Source organism: Felis catus, chromosome B4 (genome assembly GCF_018350175.1).
Source record: "Felis catus isolate Fca126 chromosome B4, F.catus_Fca126_mat1.0, whole genome shotgun sequence".
NCBI lineage: Eukaryota > Metazoa > Chordata > Mammalia > Carnivora > Felidae > Felis > Felis catus.
The window spans coordinates 12,962,061-12,983,779 of NC_058374.1; the positions used below are offsets into that span (position 1 = coordinate 12,962,061).

General features: G+C 40.7%; 1 protein-coding gene across 6 annotated transcripts in view; it reads left to right on the forward strand.

The window, feature by feature from the left end:
• PRPF18 (pre-mRNA processing factor 18) overlaps positions 1 to 21,719 on the forward strand; it is a 102,089-nt gene that overhangs the window by 44,575 nt on the left and 35,795 nt on the right. The window contains exon 1 of one of the 6 annotated variants that reach the window (XM_045060900.1): positions 7,653 to 8,348. The exons of 2 other annotated variants lie outside the window; for them this stretch is intronic. In XM_045060900.1, coding sequence (XP_044916835.1) covers positions 8,283 to 8,348 — 66 coding nt within the window. In that variant the 5' untranslated portion in view covers positions 7,653 to 8,282. Of the gene's footprint in view, positions 1 to 7,652; positions 8,349 to 21,719 lie in introns of those variants that run through there. 3 more of the 6 variants (XM_045060901.1, XM_006933263.5, XM_003988115.6) reach the window with 3 other exon arrangements.

Here is a 21,719-nt window from a genome sequence, read left to right on the forward strand (position 1 = left end):
GCTGTTGGGTGTGGGATTTTGTTGTATTCCTTCAAAAATACAAGCCTTTGATCTGATGGGCAGTTAAGTTACTTAGAATTAGTGTGATCCTTTTGAGGATTGCTTTTCTGCTGTGTTAGGGTGAATCAAAGCAGTCTTCAGTCTAGGATAATTTAGGCACACAACTTGGGTGATTCCTTTCTGAAGATTTTATTCTGTGTCTGGAAAATGTCCATTCCGGTGTAGACTCTGGGCATTGCATGGCCCACTGCTTTATAGTGGTTCTTATTCAGTCTTGGGAGTTTCATCCAAACATATGCAGATCAGGGGCATCTGGGTGGCTCAGTTGGTTAAGCGTCTGGCTGCGGATTAGGTCATGATCTCCTACTTTGTGAGTTCGAGCCCCACATTGGGATTTGGGCTGACAGCTCAGAGCCTGGAGCCTGCTTTGGATTCTGTGTCTCCCTTTCTCTCTGCCCCTCCCCCACTCTCTCTCTCTCTCTCTCTCTCTCTCAAAGTAAACATTAAAATTTTTTTTTAAATCCAAACATATGCAGATCAGGATTTGATCTGCCAATGATTTGAAGGGTCCCCACTGCAGATCTCTCGAGCTCTCCCCCTGGACACCTCTCTCGTCTCTGGTGCTCTGCCCCACAAATGTAGCTTCCTCAATCTGCCAGCACTTTTTCCTGATCTCAGTGAGACAACTCGGCCCTGTTTAGGTTTCCTGTACCTGTGCTGTATCCTGGAAACTGTCTCCAGGTAATAATCCAGGGCTAGGGCTCACCTCATTTGTTTTCCTTCTCTTAGGAATCAGAGCCTGATTGTAGTCTGTTGTCCAATGTCTGAAAAACAGTTTAGTTTACAACTGCTTTTCTAGTTGTTTATGGTGGGACAGCAGTCCCTAGAGCAGTAAGTTCTTCAGGCCCAAAGCAACGATCTCCTACACTTTTTCACCATTTTCGTGACCATTATTGGAAACCTCTATTTCCACGTGATCTTTAAGATAATTATCTCCCATTATGAAACCCTGCTCTGTGAAAATTGTAAGTGAAACATGGAATTTATATATTACCTTTCAAAAGTTGACATTGGCGCTGAATTTACAAAGGCAATAGCGAGTTTGCTGGTGTGTTGGTAGGAATCGAACGAGGTCATTAAATTGCACAGGGAGTCATATTCTACATCCCCATGTGGTCACACACACAGAAGTCAGTTTCACTTAAAAATGTTCTTAAAAAGGGGCACCTGGGTGGCTCCGTTGGTTAGTGTCTGACTTGATTTCAGCTCAGGTCATGATCTCGCCGTTTGTGGGTTCGAGGCCCGCATCAGGCTCTGTGCTAACAGCTCAGAGCCTGGAGTCTGCTTCAGATTCTGTGTCTCCCTCTCTCTCTCTGCCCCTCCCCCACTCTCACTCTGTCTCTCTCTCTCTCTCAAAAATAAATAAAGATTGAAAAAATAAAAAAAAAAAAGAATAACCAATGGTCAAATACAGTTATTCAGATTTGGGTATTCAGATTTGGATATTCGGCAGATGTTTTCTTGCAAATCAACAAAGTGAGCCTGTCTCCTAGAGAAAACAAAGGGCAATATTTGTTGCTAGTGATAAAATATGAGCTTTCAGTAAAAATTAGCATTTTACAATTAGTAAATTGTGTCTGCCACCATGAGCTTAATAGCTTCCCAATAATTAAAAGGCTTTTCTGATGAGATGGAGGGGTGATATTAATGGATGTGGTTTTAAAAATATTGTGTAGTAAAGAGTGTCAACATTTGGAAGATTCACATGAATCAGTGAACTAATATTTTCCAAATGACCCATGCATGATGTTACAAAATTATGCACAACTGAAAGATACATTCAAACTTCAAGATGGGCCAATGGATTTTAATGTAAAGGAGTATGAAAAGTTTATCAATATGGTTTTTGATGAATTCCACACTGCAACTAACTTTTGGAAAACTACCACCTGTCGGGGTGTCTGGGTGGCTCAGTCGGTTAAGCATCTGATTTTGGCTCAGGTCATGACTCGGGGTTCGTGAGCACACTCTGTACCCACAGCTCAGAGCCTGGAGCCTGCTTCACATTCTGTGTCTCCCTCTCTCCGCCCCTCCCTTGCTTGTGCTCTCTCTCGCTCTCTCTCTCTCTCTCTCTCTCTCTGTCACAAAAATGGATAAACATTAAAACAACAACAACAAAAAGAAAACTACCACTTGTCATGTTTGGGTGTACCATCAAAGAAGAATGTCCACAATTATCTGATAAAGACACTCTTCTTGGGGCACCTGGCTGGCTCAGTCAGTAGAGCATGTGTCTCTTGATCCGGAGGTCATGAGTTCAAACCCCACGTTGGGTGTAGAGCTACTTAAAAAAAATAATAAAGATATTCACGTTTCCACCTACATATCTGTGTGAGAACAGACTTTCTTCATGTAGTTCGAATAAAATAAGATATTATAACAGATTGAATGCAGAAGCAGATATGAGAATCTGGATTTCTTTTTTTACTTAGGACAGACATCAAAGAGGCTGACACTAAAAAAAAAAAAAAAAAAAAGGAGGGGCGCCAGGTGGCTCAGTTGATTGACAGTCCGACTCTTGGTTTTGGCTCAGGTTGTGATGTCATGGTCGTGGGATCATGCCCTGCTTTGGGCTCCTCCCTGGCGGGCTCCATGCCGGTGTGGAGCCTGCTTGGGATTCTCTCTCTCTCTCTCTCTCTCTCTCTCTCTCTCTCTCTCTCTCCCACTGCCTCTCCCCTGCTCTCTCTGTCTCTAAAAAAAAAGGGGGGGGATGTACAATAATGTAAAAGATACCATTCTTCACTTTAAATTGTTTGAAAATATTTTTCACAAAATGATTTCTATGAATATGTCATCTTTTTCAATGAGTTTTTTTTCCTGTTTTAATCTCTAGTAGGGTATTGATAGGTCTAACTTATGTAAACAAAGCCTTTCTGAGTTCCTCAAGAATTTTTAAGAATAGAGAGGGGCTCTGAGCCAGAAAGTTTGAATTTCTGTGTTCTTTAAAGATCACATGCAACGGACACATCAGGATCTGGTGCTTTTTAAATTAAAAAAAATTTTTTTAATGTTTTTATTATTTTTTAAATATAATTTATTGTCAAATCGGCTAACACACAGTGTATACAGTGTGCTCTTGGTTTTGGGGGTAGATTCCTGTGGTTCATCCCTTACATACAACACCCAGGGCTCATCCCAACAAGTGCCCTCCTCAAAATGTTTTTATTTTTGAGAGAGAGAGAGAGAGAGAGAGAGAGAGAGAGAGAGAGAGACAGAGCACGAGTAGGGGAGGGGCAGTGAGAAAGGGAGACACAGAATCTGAAACGGGCTCTGGGCTCCGAGCTGTCAGCACAGAGCCCGTTGCGGGGCTCGAACCCACGAATGTGAGATCATGACCTGAGCCAAAGTCGGATGCTTAACCGACTCAGCCGCCCCGGCGCCCTGGTTCTAGTGCTTTTTGAATGGGGAATCTATAATCCCCTTTTCTTTCTCTCCGCTGCAATTGCTTATTTCTGTTTTCTACTTTGGGCAGAACAAATTTGGTAGCTTAAGTTTTTGTTGAGAAATCGTATCTTTTGGGTTTTTGGATTTATTACCATTGTGTCGCAGGTGGAATTTCTCATATTTCCTTCAGTGCTTTTTGTATCCTAGGTTAATTCTCCTTTCTTATTCCTGGTCTTGAATTGTTCTTCTCCTCAGCCCTCTATTTCATTTGTTGCCCGCACCCCACTAAGGAAACAGTACAAAGAGAATACCCCGGGAAAGCGCAGCGGACAAGAAGCAACCCGGGAAGAAGGGAAGGGGGCTGACCGGGTGTATGCCCTCTGGTGTGATCTCGGCACAAATTCGAGACAGAGACATCCGTGGGCATTGCCAGCGGGTCTCCCAGCCTGGGCTTCACAGCGCCGTGGGTATTCGTAGCCCAGTCAGGATCTCAGCCCTCCCTCCTAAACTTTAGCATCCTGAAATTCAGGTTTGCTTGTGTTGCCAGGTTTGGGTCAGGCTCTGGAGTGACTGGCTAACCATATTTATGAAAATGACTCCTGTAAAAACTGGAATGCCGGGTTAATAGTCTCCTAACAAATGAACCAAAATACCTGCGCCTACGGATCAACGCATTTCTTTCTTCCGCATACAAGTGTTCGTGGTTTCCTAGAGACTGTTCTTGGAGATGCAGCTGGGAGGGAACGAGCAACGTTTGGCAGATCTCCTGTGACCCCATCGAGAGCTCTGCAGTGAGAAGGACCCTTTGAGATACTCTAAATCGAGGCAACCGAGCTGGGCCTTGGAATCTCCGTGTCCGTGGGTTGCTCGGTCTTTGGGTACGGACGCCCTGCTGGGAGGGCCTGGAGCCTTGGCTGAGCCCCATAGCCCCGGGCTGTGCCCGGGGGTGGGGGGGTGGGCTGTAGCTGTGCGCCCCTATTTCCAGCAGATGGGCGACAGGTGCCTTGGCCCTGAAGAGAGTTTCTGGGTAGAGCACCACAGCACTCACCACAAACACATTGCTTGTAAGATACATCCTGAATTCAGAAACGTGAAATGTTCACACTTTCTTCAGAAAGTGCACCTTTGCTGGGTAGAAATACCGTATAAGGATTCAGTAGTGTTTGTTTGTTTGTTTTGGTATGGAGGAGCAAGCTGGACTTGTGGAAGAATTCTCGTAGAGAATTGGAACTCCAGAGGGTCTCAGGGACTGTTTTCCACTATCTGCCATTCACGGGTCTTTTTGCAAATCTATTTCACTCTTCCTCCTTGATATCACAGCTTTCTTTGCTAAACCGTTCAGCCACGCCCCTGTAGGACGTGGATGAAGGCCTGTACTGTGCTGGTGAATGCTTCAAAATTGTCTCTCTGGAGGAAAAGAAGTGTGCACATGTATTCATGTAATTTTTACTGATCTAGGGGATGCGGAGGACACAATTTTAGGTAATGATGAGCTATACAGCACTCTTATTGTAAAGCCCATGGAGCCCGTTGAATCTCACCGAATGCTTTCATTGATTTCTGTAGAACTCTTGGCTCCCCAGCCAGTCTGTGGGTATAAAAGGATGAGCGAGTCTAGCTCTGACATGAATGCTGGTTGATATTTTATTTATTTATTTTTAAATATTTTAATGCTTTGTTGTTGTTGTTTGTTTGTTTTTTGTTTCTGAGTGACAGAGGACAGAGCATGAGCAGGGGAGGGGCAGAGAGAGAGGGAGACCCAGAGCCCGAAGCAGGCTCCAGGCTCTGAGCTGTCAGCACAGAGCCCGACGCGGGGCTCGAACCCACAAACCGTGAGACCATGACCTGGGCCAAAGTTGGATGCCCAACCAACTGAGCCATCCAGGCACCCCTAGATTAGGTAGCTTTTTAAAAAGTTACATTCTATCCGTTAGGACAGCAAGAAAAAACCCCAGGTCATTCTGATTACTTTGGTATTTCTTCCACCCTTCAGAAATGACAAATAATCTTTTTTTTTGGAAGAGTTACTCCACCAGAGCAATAGTCTCATCCATCTTATGTTGGTTTTGACTATCTCTTCCCATAGACAATGACCAGTCTTTCCTTTCTTCCTTTTCTAAGTTTTATTTTATTTATTTTTTTAGTAATACCTACACACAACGTAGGACTTGAATTCACGACCTCAAGATCGCAGTGCAGAGCTCACAGAAGGACACTTATGAAGATTTATGAAGATTTACACAATTATGAAGATTTACACAAATGTTTTTTCGTCCAGTCCTTTGCTTTCTTTCAATGGCATTATTTACAATTTATCATACATAATTTCTAAAGTAGATACGCTAGAAAAATGTGTAATGAATGTCAATAACTAAAATATGACTGCTCTCTGGATATTTTCTACACAGTATGGAATTTGTGTCAAATTATGGCATGAAGAAGAAAAGAAGAATCACCAGTGGTTACTCTTGACTGATAACAACCTGACATTTTGATATGTTTCCTTCCAGTCATTTTTTTCTAGGTTTATATGCTTTTCTATCCAAAAAGGGACCATATGCTATATTTCTAGTTTTTTTAGTTTACTTTTTTTTTTTTACAAAGCATTATATCACAAGCATTCTCATATAAATGAATGTTTTGTGAAACCTGGTTTTTAATGTTCCATATTATTGCATTGTATGTGTGAACTACAACTTATTTAACCATTCCCCTGTTTAAGATATTTGGGTTGCTTCCAATATTTCACTTTTTAAATAACTGCCGTTATGGAACGGAATGCATATTCTGAAAATGGACATGTTCTCCCTTAGAGTCTTTTTTCCCCTTCTCTATTGAAAATCTTATTTGTCAGGTTTTTAATTTTTTTTTCATGTTTATTTATTTATTGTTGAGAGAAAGAGAGACAGAGCATTAGCAGGGGCAGGGCAGAGAGAGAGGGACACACAGAATCTGAAGCAGGCTGTAGGCTCTGAGCTGTCAGCACAGAGCCCCCCCTAGGGCTCGAACCCACAAGCTGTGCGATCATGACCTGAGCCAAAGTCAGACACTTAACTGACTGAGCCAACAGGGTGCCCGAAAAAGCTTACTTGTCAGTTTGCTTGTTCAAGTACACATCTCTCACTGTTCCATCTCAAGCTTTTATCAGGATGGAGTGCACATGTTTACAGAAACATCAAAATCAGTGAACGTCTGAAATGTAAAAGCCTGTTTATGGTAGCTAGTTTTTTCTCTGGTTTAACACTTAACTGTCTCCTATTGGCCAGCTAACCCTTTGCTGTCAACTTCCATTACTGTTACGGTCATCTCTGTCCTTCATTCAGATTTTTGTATAATAATCCCTAAAACAGGAAAGTGCTAACAAATTATTTGCTTAGTGAATTAAAAGTGACTCAGGAAATAGATATCCATATAAGAGTGTTGTCATGTTTATTAGTTCAAGGACCCTTTTTCTGTAAAATATTTTAAGCTTTTAAAAGCCCTAAAAATTAGCCAAGCCTCTTAGGTCAGAGAGTCAGTTAACTTCCTATTGTTGATCTATTTCTGGTAAAACCAACATACACATGTATACAAAACTTTGTAAACTGAGCAATTCTCTACTATCTTTATTTTTATAAATCATCTTACCTAGTATCGATTGATGGAACTAAATGATATTTCTTTCCTTTTTGAGTAGGAAAAACTAACATGTCAAATATTTTCAGTTATGACTTAACTAGAATTTCAAAAACAACTTCAATGGCATAGAACCGAAGATAAATGCTTTGTAAACAATTCTTAGGGTCTTTTTAAATTAAAACCTTATGGGTGCCTGGGTGGCGAAGTCGGTTAAGCATCCAACTTTGGTTCAGGTCATGATCTCACAGTTCGTGGGTTTGAGCCCCGCCTTGGGCTCTGTGCTGACAGCTCAGAGCCTGGAGCCTGCTTCGGATTCTGGATCTCCCTCTCCCTCTCTCTCTCTGCTCCTCCTCCGCTCACGCTCTGTCTCTCTTTCTCAAAAATAAAAATAAAACATCAAAAAATTATAAACATAAAATTAAAATCGTAGATATAATTTTTCTCCACAATTTAATTTTTCTTCTTGGGTTGGACTTAAAAAACACGCAACTATTTCTGATTACATCTCCAATCATATCACTGAAAATCTTGATTGCTGAACACATGACCATAAAAATGATCTGAGTTAGCTTAGGGTAAGTGTTCAATTATGACCAAGGTATGTAAGCAATCTAGAACTGAGGAAGAAGAGATATTTACTTCCAAAACGACTTAAATGGATGTAGTTGCTTAACTTTACAGGAAATTTAACGGGCTGGCAATGAACCCTGCCCCTTTATTCTGTACTTATGAGCTAATTGTATTGTTCAGGTTTTTCCCACTCTAGTGCATTCATATTGGTGAGCAGGTAACTTGGAACTCTGATGTGAACTTCTGGTATAATGAGTGAAGATCTGGCCCTAGTTAACTTAATTGAAGTGTTCTACGAGGAGGCTTTTGCACCTGAACTAGCAGATACAAGCAGGTGTGATAACTTCGCCTTAAAAATGCGCCACGACTCGGGTTTCAGCCCGCTTTCAAGTCTATCTACTAGCATAAACGGCAGGCGCGCTTCCGGAGGGCGCCGCCAGGGGGTGCAAATCCAAGCGGCTTCGTCAACAACAGGGGCCCTGGAGCGCTTCCTTCCGTCCTCTCGCTCACCTCAGCTTCCGCCGGAAGCGGTTCCTGTCAGTCGTCCTCCGGCGTTTGAGCTTGTTTGTGTTGGTTCGCGGCGCCTGGCCGAGTGAGGCTCGGACGGAGGAGCTGGAGAGGGAAGCTCGAGCGTAAACCCGGGCAGCGAGATGGACGTTCTGAAATCGGAGATCCTCCGGAAGCGGCAGCTGGTGGAGGACAGGAACCTGCTGGTGGTGAGGATCCTCGGGGGTCGTGGGGCTTTGGCGATCGAAGACGTGGGGGGGGGGGCGGTAAAGGGGTCCTGGTGGGGATGGAGCTTAACGAGAGCCCGCCAGTACCCCGGAGCGGCCCCTTTAGACCCACCCCTCGACACCTCCCTGGGGTGACTGAGGAAGTGGGGAGTTGCAGCTAACCCCCACATTTTGGCAAATTTCCCCCCAGCTGCCCCTTATTCCTCAAAGCTTCCGTATCTGCCCCTTCTGTCCACTCTGATCTGTCCGAGTTCTGCGAACGTGTCCCAGTTCTTGTGCCCAGCTGGAACAGAGAAAGGGCAGGTCCAGAATTATTTAATAAAAATCTTTGACTCCGTCTTGCTACTAAAACCTGGGTTTTTATTACCTTCCCCAGCCTCCTTCTTCCAGCGCATAACAAAAGTCTGTTGGCCAGCTCTTCGCCGATGGGACGGCTAAAAGCGATGTGGGCGAGACAGTGGAATAAAGGGAGAACGAGGAAAATTACTTCCTTAACTTGATCTTCGTTGCTTTGTTGCGTAACTGACTAGACCAGCTGTTCTCAAAGCCGTGGGCCTCGAGAACCCTTTACACGTTTCCAAATTGTTGAGGATCACGAAGGGCTTTTGATTACGTGTTTATCGATGTTTACCGCATTAGAAGTCAAAGCTGAGGGGCGCCTGGGTGGCTCAGTCGGTTAAGCGTCCGACTTCAGCTCAGGTCACGATCTCACAGTCTGTGAGTTCGAGCCCCGCGTCGGGCTCTGTGCTGACAGGTCAGAGCCTGGAGCCTGTTTCAGATTCTGTGTCTCCCTCTCTCTCTGCCCCTCCCCCATTCATGCTCTGTCTCTCTCTGTCTCAAAAATAAATAAACTTAAGAAAAAAAAAATTAAAAAAAAAAAAGAAGTCAAAGCTGAGAAGTTTTTCTTTTTTACTGTAGTTGACGTACAAAATTATATTAGTTTCAGGTGTATAACAGATTCGGCAGTTACAAACGTTACGAAATGCCATCGCAGTAAGTGTAGTTAACATCTGTCACCATACAAAGGTGTTCAAATATTACTGACCCTGGGCGCCTGGGTGGCTCAGTCGGTTGAGCCTCTGGCCTTGGCTCAGGTTATGATCTCACAGTTCGTGAGTTCAAGCCCCGCATCCCGCTCTGTGCGGACAGCCTGGACCCTGCTTCGCATTCTCTGTCTCCCTCTCTGCCCCTTCCCCGCTGGTGTTTTCTCTCTCTCTCTCAAAAATATACATTCGAAAATACGATTGACTATATTCCCAGTGCTGTACTTTTTATCTCCATTTCTTATCAGTCTTATAACCGGACGTTTGTATCTCTTAGTCTCCTCTGCGCATCCTCACCACCTCTGCAATCACCAGTTCTCTGTATTTATTAGTCTCTGTTTTGTCTGTTCCTTTTATTTTTTTAGGTTCCACATACAAGTGAGATCATATGGTATTTGTCTTTCTCTAACTTCAACTAGTGTAGTACCTTCTAGATCTACCCATGTTGTCACAAATGGCAAGATTGCATTCTTTTTTGATATGCAGCTATATAATTTTATATAGAACCTGTTGATTTATAGTCCTTATCTTTCTGCATCCTAGTGTCCCACAATAGTTTTCACATTTTTCACGGCCCCAGTCACAGTAAGAAATTTTTGAATTTTGCTGTGATACGTGTTTGGAAAAAGTTTCACGAAAACGCTTCTTACCTTAACTGCATGTGACTTATTTTTTAATTTTTTTTTAAAGTTTACTTTTTTATTTGAGAGAGAGAAAATCCCAAGCAGGCGCCAGGCTGTCCGCACAGAGCCCAATGTGGGGCTCAAACTCACAAACCGCGAGATCATGACTTGAGCTAAAATCAAGAGTCGGACGCTTAACTGACTGAGCCACCCAGGTGCCCCTAGGTGTGATTCTATCATGTGTTTTATTTTAATTCGTTCTGTTTGATTTAAAAAAAAAAATACTGGTTGGGGATCAGTGAATTGTTTCCACGACCTTATCTGTTGGTGTAAAACACCTGTCTGTGCTCCATTGTTCTTCCAGAAGAGGCGTCTCAGTTTGGTCATTTCAAGTGATGTTGCAGGTTTTTATTGTTAGTCTGATAGTTGAAATAGTAAATGCTTCCTCTGAGTGCCTCTTTGTTAGATTAGATAAACTCCAAAAAACAGCCTCCTACCACCTGTCCTACATGTCCTGCCTGCTGTGACTACTCAAGAGGTAAGCGTAGGCCCTGCGTGGCTCTAATACCCATGCTTTGGAGTCCTGGTGTTGGTGAGTCTTGATTAAATTTTTTTTTTTTTTTTTTTTTTTTTTTTTTTTTAGTATTTATTTACTTTTGAGGGAGACAGAGTGTGAGCAGGGGAGGCGTAGTGCAGAGAGAGAGAGGAAGACAAAGAATCCGAAATAGGCTCCAGGCTCTGAGCTGTCAGCACAGAGCCTGACTCAGGGCTTGAACTCCTGAGCCGCGACATCATGACCTGAGCTGAAGGTGGATGCTTAACTGACCCAGGTGCCTCTGGTGAATCTTGATTTAACACAGAGCTTCATTTATGTGGAAAACACTTTGCAGCAGTTTTAGTTGTAGTTATGAACATGGGCTTTGTGTAGACTTCTGGCTTTGTTCCCCCCCCCCCAATATATTATTGAATGTTTTCTCTATGTGTGACATTATACTCTGCCACAGAGAATTAAAGAAAAAGTAATGCTTGATTCTGTAAGGAACATACATTCAGTTTCACAGAAAATAAGCCACCAGGCAAGATATTCCTCACCTTTTCTCCTGTTAAAATGGATGCAGCACCAGTTAAGACTTGGGTCTGACCTCCCACCTGCACACTGGATCCCAGGTCCTGTTTTTTAGCATTGTGGACCTTAATGTCACGTCCCGTTTCTTCCTGTGCCTTTAGTCTGCTGACTTATTCCCACCAGCACTGAAACATCCTGATGTCTCTACCATCTTTAAGAAAAAGGTTTTTTTGTTTTTGGGTTTTTTTTTTTTTTATAACCAAGCTTCTTAAAATGAATTGTAATTCCTACACTCTTCCTTGACATGATGCAGACTGGTTCCTGCCCCCACAGCTATACTGAATCTATTCTAATCACGGACAGTAGTGCCCTCCACGTTTTCCTGACCTCAACAGCACGTGACACTTTTGACCCGGCTCCTTTCTGCATAAGCCCCTCTGCCTCTCCTCCTGTTGATGATAGTACTCGAAGGATCTTGGACTTAAAAAAGGTTACGAATTAGTGGGGCGCCCGGCTGGCTTGGTGGGTGAGGCATGCAGATCTTGGTGTCGGGGATGTGGATTTGAGTCTTAGGTTGGGTGTAGAGATTAGTTAACAATAAAATCTTAAAAAACAAACAACCCCCCCCCCCCCCAAAAAAAAAAAAAAAACTAGTAATTTCTGTGCTGGTGAAAATCTGTGCCCATTACACCCCAGCCCCAGGTCGTTTCGGCCCTACTGAAACTTTTTGTTTTTTTTCACTGCTTTGAATTTGGCTTTATGGTTACTTATCCTTTTCTTTGTAGTAGTTTTCTATAATTCTCTTCAGCTTCTATTTAATGGTCAGTGAGTAGCCTTTGAAGGTGTTTTTTTTTTGTTTTGTTTTGTTTTTTTATTTAAAGTGTAGCTCAAAAACAGTGCGGTAGGGATTTTGCTGTCACGTTGATAGCATCCATATTTTGACATCTTTAGAGTAGATTCTTTTTCCAACATTTTACTATGAAAATTTTCAAATGTACAGAAAACTCAAAAATAATTGCACAGTAAACACTCATGGCTACCACTAGATTCCACAGTGAAACCTGCATTAACATTTTACTGTATTTGCTTTATCATGTAATTGTCCATTAATTCATCTGACATTTCAGAAACTAGAGGGCTTGTAGCAGTCAGCTTTTTAGATTCAGTGATAGGCTATTTTAGTAGTTTCTCCACAGTTTGATGAAGGGGCACTCAGAAGCTAAGTATTTATTATTTCAGCCATCACAGATTAACCCTGAAAAGTTGGGACACCGCATGAAGCGACCAAAGATGAGGTAGCTCTTCTGGAACTATATAGACAAGCGTTTTTCAGCTGCAGATGGGGTAATGAAAACAATTTAACGATCTTAATATATTTCACGTTAAGTTGCAGACATTGGTACACTTTACCCCTAAACAATTTGGTGTGCTTATCATTAACCAGAGTTCATTATTTATTCTTTTTGTGTGTATGCACAAATTCATATATTAAGAAATACACGAATCAATGCATTTTGACACGTGCCCATGCCTATGTAATGCCATCTGTATCAAGACACAGAATATTACCTCGTTCCATCTTCCAGTCATGCCCTGGGCCCACAGAAGCCACCACCATTCAGATTTCTTTCCACCATTGGGTAGTCCTTCCTGCTTTAGAACTTCACGTAAGTGGAATCATACTGTGTGCTCTTCTGTGTTCCACTGTCTTTAATCATAACGTTTTGAGTTGTTTGCCTCTTTCTGCTGAATAGTATTCCGTTGTATAAATAGACCCAGTTCCCCTGATGTTGGCACTGGAGCTGTTTCCACGATTGTGCTCTGAAGATGAAAGCAGCTGCGAAACTTCATGTAGAAGTCATGGGTTTTCATTCCTCTTAGGAAGATGCCGGGGAGTGGGATGGCTAGGTCGTAGAGTAATTTAATTTTATTTAATTTTATTTAATAAACAGAGTTCTAAACAATTCTGAATCCGTTTTTTTGTGTGTGAGATAGAGGTGTGGTTTGCTGCACTCCCGGTGGATATCCAGTCCCACACCGTTTACTGAAAATAAGTTTCCCTTGGATGGTTGTAGTGTCTTCAGAAATCAGATAATTGTGTTGTGTGGCTCCATTGTGGGTGCTCACTTCTGTTCATGTAAACTCTCTGTTGATCCTTCGGTCAGTGCCACACAGTCTTTTTTTTTTTTTTTTTAACATTTATTTATTATTGAGAGAGAGACACTGAGCATGAGCAGGGAAGGGGCAGAGAGAGGGGGAGACACAGAATGCAAAGCAGGTTCCAGGCACTGAGCTGTCTTCAAGAGCCTGATGCAGGGCTCCAACTCACGGACTGTGAGATCATGACCTGAGCTGAAGTCGGACGCTTAACCGACCGAGCCACCCAGGCACCCCCACAGTCTTTTGATTCCTATAGCTTTATGGTGCGTTTTAAGGTTTGGCAAAGTAAAAACTACCATCAATACTACTAGTTTTTCTTTTTCCTTTTTTCCTCCTCCTCTTCTTAGTCTCTGGCTGTGATACTTTATTTTGGAGCAGGTTTATTGAGGTGTAATTGACATACAGTAAACCAGAGTATACAGTTGGGTGCATTTTGACATGAGTATACACCTGTGAAACTTTCACCCCAGTGAAGATAGTAAACATGCCCATCTCACCCCAGAGTTTCTTTTTGCCTCCTGGTCATCCTGCCTTCCTGCCCCTCCCTGCACCCCAAAACCACCCTGCTCACAGGCACCCACTGATCTGCTTTCTCTTACTTTAAATTAGTTGCCATTTTCTAGAGTCTTGCGTGAATGCAATCATTCAGTATGTTTTCGGTCTTGTTTATCTTCTTTCATTCAGCCTAATCTTGAGATTCATTCTTGTGGTTCTGTGTATTGGTACTTAATTATTTTTTACACTGAACAACATTCCACCATTGAATGGGTATACCCAGTTTGTTTATTCATTAAACTATTGGAAGACCTTAGGGTTGTTGGCAGTTTTGGGCTGTTAAAATAGAGCTACTATGAACACTGGTGTATGGGCTTCTATGTGGACATATGCTTTCATTTCTTTTAAGAAAAGGCCACGGAGTGGGATGGTTGGGTCATGCATAGGATGTTTAACTGTTTTTTTTTAAAGAGGTTCTGCTAGATTGGGTGTTATTTCTTGCATACAGTTTTACAAAATTTAATGTTTTATAGTATATATAATTATGAAACATTTCATCTGTGCAAAGCATATTTTTGTGTAGATTTCTGCTTGGGATGTTATCAGTGGTAAAATACAGCCAACAGGGATTCATTACCACTTCATAGTTCTTTCATTCTGAAAAGCGTTGTGTTTTTTTTTTTTTCCCCTTTTGATGAGGACTTCTAAGATTTACTTTCATCAATTTTCAAATATATAATACAGTATTTTTATTTATTTATTTTGAGAGAGAGAGAGAGAGAGTGTGTGAGTGTGTGAGTGTACAAGTGGGGGAGGGCCAGCAAGAGAGGGAGAGAATCCCAAGCAAGCTCCATGCCACTGATGTGGAGCCTGATGCAGGCTTGAAACCACGAACTGTGAGATCATGACCTAAGCCAAAATCAAGTGTCGGGTGCTTACCTGACTGAGCCACCCAGGTACCCCTATAATACAGTATTATTAACTATAGTCACTAGGCTGTACATTATATCTCTTTGAGTTGATTATTTTATAACTGGAAGTTTGTACCTTTTGATCGTCACCCAAGCCCCCTAACCCCTCAACCTCTGCCTCTGTGTACCTATGAGTTTGATTTATTGTTAAAATTCCTCATATAAGTGAGATCATAGATTATCTTTCTTCTTACTTCACTTAGTGTAATACCCTTGGGATCCATCCATGTTGTTGTAAAAGTCAAGATTTTATTTTTTATGGCTGAATAATACTCCATTTTGTGTGTGTGTGTGTGTGTGTGTGTGTGTGAGACAGAGAGAGAGAGAGAGAGATATTTTTAAATCTATTCATTTATCGATGGACAAGTTTTTTCCATACCTTGGCTATTGAAAATATTGCTAAAATGAGTATGAGGGTGCATATACCTTTTCAAAGTAGTGTTTTCATTTTCTTGGGATAAATACCCAGAGTGCAGTTGCTGAATGATGTGGTGCTTCTCTTTGTAAGTTTTGGAGGAGCCTCCACACCATTTTCCACAGTGGCTGTACCAGTATATGTTCCCGCTAACAGTGCACAAGGGTTCCTTTTTCCCCACATCCTCACCAGCACTTGTTATTTCTTGTCTTTTTTTGATAATAGCATTCTGACAGGTGTGAGGTGCTATCTCCTGGTTTTGGTTTGCATTTCCCTGATGATGAGTGATGTTGATTAGCATTTTTTCATGTATCTGTTGGCCATCTGTACATCTTCTTTGGAAGAATGTCTATTCAGACCCTCTGCTCATTTTTAAAGTTGGATTATTTCTTTTTATGCTGTTTAGTTGTATGGGTTTGTTGTATATTTTGGATATTAACCCTTTATCATGTATGTGATTTGCAAATATCTTTTATTTTGTGGATTGTCTTTTTGTTGATGGTTTTGTTACTTGGCAGAAGCTTTGTCGTTTGATGTAGTCTCACTTGCTGGTTTCGCTTTTGTTGCCTTTGGTTTTGGAGTCGGACCGAAAAACTCGTCAAGACCGATGTCAAAGAGCTTACTGCTGGTGTTTTCTTCTAGGAGTTTTCTAGGTCATAAATTCAACTCTTTAATCTATTTTGAATTACTTTTTGTGTATGGTTTAAGATTGTAGTGTAAATTCTTTGGCATGTGGCACTCCAGTTTTCCCAGCACCATTTTTTTGAACAGACAACCTTTTCCTGTAAATGTTTGGCTCCCTTGTACATTAATGGGTTTTACATGCATGGATTTATTTCAGGGCTCTCTATTTTGCATTCATCTATGTGTCTGTTTTTATGCCACTCCCATACTGTCTGGATTACTATAGCTTTGTATCATAGTTCTAGATGCAGGTGCTTGATGCCTCCTGCTTTGTTCTTTATCAAAATTATGTTAGCTGTTGGGGTCTTTTGGGGTTCCATACAAAGTTTAGGATTGTTCTATTTTTGTGAAAAATGCCATTGGATTTTTGATAGGGATTGGATTGAATTTATAGGTTGCTTTGAATAGTAGGGACATTTTTCACAGTACAGGCATACCTTGGAGCTTTTGCGGGTTTTGTTCCAGACCACTGCAATAAAGCAAATATTGGAATAAAGTGAGTCAGATGAGGTTTTTGGTTTCCCAGTGCATATCAAAATTATGTTTGCACTGTACTATTAAGTGTGCAGTAGCATTAGGTCTGTGAAAATAAAACAACTTAAAAATATTTTATTGGTAAAATATGCTAACCAGCATCTACACTTTTGGTGAGTTGTAATCACTGATCTCAGATACCATAGCAAAAATAATAAAAATGAAAAAGTTTGAAATATTGCTAGAATTAGCAAAATAGGGCACAGACACAAAGTACACAAATGCCGTTGAACAAATGATGCCAATAGACTTGCTCAATGGAGGGTTGCCACAGATCTTCAGTTTGTAAAAGATGGAGTATTCGTGAAGTGCAATAAAGTGAAGGTCAATGAAACGACATATACCTGTAACTAGTTCCTGCAGTCCAGGGGCACGGACCATCTTTGCATTTATTTGTGTCTTCAGTTTCTTTCATCACTGTCTTAAGAGTTTTCAGTGTACAGCTCTTTTATTTACCTCCTTGGTTAAATTTATTCTTAGGTAGTTTATTCATTTTGATGTTGTTGTAAATGGGATTGTTTTCTTAATTCCTCTTTCTCATACTTTGTTATTAGTGCATAGAAACGGCAATTTTTGTACATTGATTTTTGTATCCTGCAGGTTTACTGAATTTATACTGAATCCATTTCTGACATCTTTTTGGTGCAGTCTTTAGGGTTTTCTATGAATAATATGTCATCAGCAAATATTGACGGTTTTACCTCTTCATTTTGGAATTTTCTTGGATGGGTTGCTGTGGCTACGACTTCTAATACTATGTTGAATAAAAATGGCGAGAGTTGACATCCTTGTCTTGTTCCTGACCTTAAAGGAAGAGCTTTCAACTTTTCACCACTGAATATGATGTTATGTGTGGGCTTGTCATATTTGCCCTTTTTATGTTGGTATGTTCCCTCTATACCACTTGGACAGTTTTTGTCATAAGTGGATGCTGAGTTTTGTCAGATGCTTTTTCTGCATCTTTTGAGATGGTCATAAGATTTTTTCCCTCCATTTTGTTAATGTGGTGTATCACATTGATTTGTGGGCATTGAATGAGCCTTGCATCCCTGAAATAAATCCCACTTGTCATGGTGTATGATTCTTTTAATAAATTGTTGAATTCAGTTCATTAATACTCTGTTGAGATTTTTTTCATCTATATGCATCAGGAATATTAGCCAGTAGTTTTCTTTCCTTGTGGGATCATTGTGTGGTTTTGGTATCAGGGTAATGTTGGCCTCAAAATGAGTTTGGAAATGTTTCCTGCTCTATTTTTTTTTTTTTTTTTGGAAGTGTTTGTGAAGGATGAGTTCAGTTCTTTGACTGTTTGCTAGGATTCACCAGTGAAGCCATCTTGTCCTGGAGTTTTGTTTTTTGGGAGGACTTGGATTACTGATTCAGTCTCCTTACTAGTAATTTGAAATTTTCTATTCCTTCATAATTCAGACTTGGAAAGTTGTAGATTTCTAGGAATTTACCCATTTCTTCTAGGTTGTCCAGTTTGTTGGTGTATAATTATTCATAGTAGTCTCTTAGGATATTTTGTGTTTCTGTGGTATCATTGTAATGTCTCTTCTTTCATTTATGATTTTATTTGTGCACTTTTTTTTTTTTTTTACTTGATAAATGTAGCTTGAAGGTTTGTCAATTTTCGGGAAAAAAACAAAACAAAACAAAAACCCAAAACCCAAAACAGCTCTTAGTTTAATTGATCTCTTTTTAATCTCAGTTTCATTTATTTTTGCTCTGGTATTTGTTAATTCCTTCCCTCTACAAACTTTGGGCTTCATTTGTTCTTTTTCTCAGTCCTTGAGGTGTGAAGTTAGGTTGTTTTGAGATTTTTCTTGTTTTCTGAGGTAAACATTTATTGATAGGAGTTCCCCTCTTAGAACTACTTTTGCTGCGTCCCATACATTTTGGTAAGTTGTGCTTCGATTTTTATTTATTTGAAGGTGTTTTTTGATTTCTCCTTTGGTTTCATTGACTCATTGTTTGTTCAGTAACATGTTTCCTTTTTGTAATTGATGTCTAGTTTCATATCATAGTGGTTGGAAGAGATGGTTGATGCGATTTCATTCTTAAGTTTATCAAGACTTGATTTGTGGCCTCATTCATGCTTTGTCCTGGAGAATGTTCCATGTGCACTTGAGAAGAATGTCTGTTCTGCTTTTTTCTTTCCTTTTTTAATGTTTATATATTTTTGAAGGTGAAAAAGAGAGAGAGACAGAGCATGAGCAGGGGAGGGGCAGAGAGAGGGAGACACAGCATCCCAAGCAGGCTCCAGGCTCTGGGCTGTCAGCACAGAGCCCGACGTGGGGCTTGAACCCACAAACTGTGAGATCCTGACCTGAGCCTAAGTCTGACACTTAACCCGACTGAGCCACCCAAGCAACCCCCTTCTGCTGCCTTTGGATGGAATATTCTGCATACATCTGTTAAGTCTGTCTATTCTAACATGTCATTTAAGGCATTGTTTCCTTATCATTTTTTTCTATCTGGATGATCTATCCATTGATGTAGCATTGTGTCTCTTTAAATTGTGTGTGTGTGTATCCTCCCATATGGTATATTACTTGAGGGATTTTAAGGCTTATTTTCATAATTCACCAAGGTGTTAACCTTGCCACATACTTTGATCTCATGTATAGTATCTTTGCATATTCAGGCTGTATATTTATATTTGTTGGCTTTCCAGTGTGTTTTTTTTACAACTCTTGATGATGTTTCTGTCTCATTTATCTAAACACTAAAGACCTTAACATGATGGAGGAATGATGATTCTAAATTAATGAAATGCTGACAGTCATGGGTGAATGTTTTAAATTTTGATTTTCCTGTATTAGTGTTGGCAGACATTTCAGGTGGTACAGTAGATACGTTTCTGCACTTTAGACCTATGGACCTCAGTTTTATCTTACAGAAAGCACAACTTAGAGTCCAAGAATAACATTTGTAAAGCAGCATGTCGGAATTAGGTTCTGACTTAAAAAGGAGAAGGACTTTTGTATACCCTTTGCAGATTGTCTTTAAAATCAGGGAGAGGGGCGCCTGGGTGGCGCAGTTGGTTAAGCGTCCGACTTCAGCCAGGTCATGATCTCGCGGTCCGTGAGTTCGAGCCCCGCGTTGGGCTCTGGGCTGATGGCTCAGAGCCTGGAGCCTGTTTCCGATTCTGTGTCTCCCTCTCTCTCTGCCCCTCCCCCGTTCATGCTCTGTCTCTCTCTGTCCCAAAAATAAATGTTGAAAAAAAAAATTAAAAAAAATAAATAAATAAATAAAATAAAATCAGGGAGAAAGGTTAGGTGCTGGAAAAAAAAAAGGTGCTTTAGGAAAGAATCTAAAGAAATTTAACCATCAGTCCATATGCTGTCTTAAAATGTGTACCACCCACTTGTATTTAGACTTTTGTGTTTGTAGGTCTTTATTCATTCTGTAATGAATTCAACAAACTTAGAACTTGAGAATTGTGAATACAGTTAGAAAAGAAAGCGGATTTGTGAAATGAATGAACAAGCCCTAAAATCTGATCGTGGCCGCGTTTCTCGATAGCTCTGTAACTTTGGGCAAGTCGTCTAACCCTCCTGAGTTACCTGTAAAGGGGCTGAATCACTGATTCTCAAGTTTTAATGCTGTACAATTTTAATTGTCATCAGTGTGTCCCCAGCACTTTGTATTTCAAAGTGCGTTTTCAGTGTGCTTTATAAAACAGTGTTTTACAGTTAGAGAAGTTTTAGTTGCTCTTTTAAACTCTTCTGTTTTATTAAATACAAGGTATATAAAGATGACATTTGAAACATGGTAGGGAACCTTTTGTTTTAGACACCCTTTGATGTCATGAAATAAAGGGTCATGTAGTACAAAGCAAAATATTTTTATTTTTCTCATTATAATTCTAAAATGAAAAGCAAATTTAACAATTTAATCATTAATAATTCATTCAAATGATTCAAAATTCCAAACCTACTGAAGAGTACAATAAAGTTTCCTTCTAACCTGTGTCTCCAGGCCGCCCAATTCCCCTCCTCCGCAGCAGCTAACAGTTAATGCACGTGAAACACACGTGGAAAAGGATCCAAGTGGGTGTATAGTCTTTCTTCCTCTTCTTAAATATAATGTAGCATAGTAGATCTACTCTTCTGCACTTGATTTTTTTCATTTATCACAATATAAAATCAACTTAATGTTTAAAACTTGTTTAACAGAACTTGACAAAATTTTGAAATAGTAAAGGGAGAAACTGCCGTTACTAAAATGGAAGATGCTGGAAATAAAATCATTAGGGACAGTAATGCCTTAATATGTTTTAATAAATTGAAAAATCTAAGTGAAGTGACTAAAAGATAATATTAAAAATACAAGAATTAGAAAATCTGAACAAATGAGTAAATGAGGAAGAAATAAGCAAAGTCATCTGACAGCCAAGAGGGTAGCTATTGAAGGAGGAGTTAGCAGTTGAACTGAAGACTGCCTAAGATCAGTCGCAGAAGATTATTTGCACTGTGGACATTGTTGATGACCTCAGGATTTTTCACTGGAGCAGTAAGAACGGAGGCCAAGTTGTGGCAGGGCTGCAAAGAGAACTGGAAGTGAGGATGTGGGTACAGAGGAGAGAAAACATGTTCGTGTAGTTCTATTGTAAATGACGCTTAGCATCCTACCTCGTGCAGAGCAAGGAATATTTACAGTTGGAGTCTTGAGCGTATTTAAGTGGTAATGGCCAGGAGCCTGGTACAGAGGGAAAAGGTGCAGATGCTGAAGAGAAAATAGTAATGGGTGATGAGAAATCCCTGAGGAAGGTGGGAGGAATTGAGAAGTGGGGTGCAGCTGGAAGGGACTGGCCTTAGGCAGGAGGAAGACTTCCTCTTTGCTTCCGAAGGGAAGAAAGGCTTGGTGCTGGGTGGACTTCCTGTTCCATGGCTTCCGTCTTCTCTGTAACAGAGTGGCTTAGTCATTTGCTGAAAATAAGGGGAGAGAGGATGGGAGAAGAGGTTTAAGCGAGGGAAGAATATGTACTGGTCAGTGTAGAGAATATATTGGAGAAAAAAACTAAATAGATCGGTGGGTGGCATTGAGGCCCAAGTGGTTTCCCAACATTGCCCAGCACCCTGGGTGCAGGCATGGAGAAGGCCAGCAAGGGGGTTCTCCTAGGCCCCGGATTGTCACTTCTTGATATCAGGACCCCTCTGTGTACTTAACTGTTGGCTCCGGAGAGCTTTTTGTTTACGTAGGATATGTTTATTGATAATTACTCTCTTAGAAATTAAAACTGGGAAATTTAAAAATATATTCTGTTTACTTGTATTTCATACGATGATTAGCCCATGTGTGTTAACATAAATGTTTGTGTGAAAACTGTATTGCGAAACAAAGAAATTTAACGAGA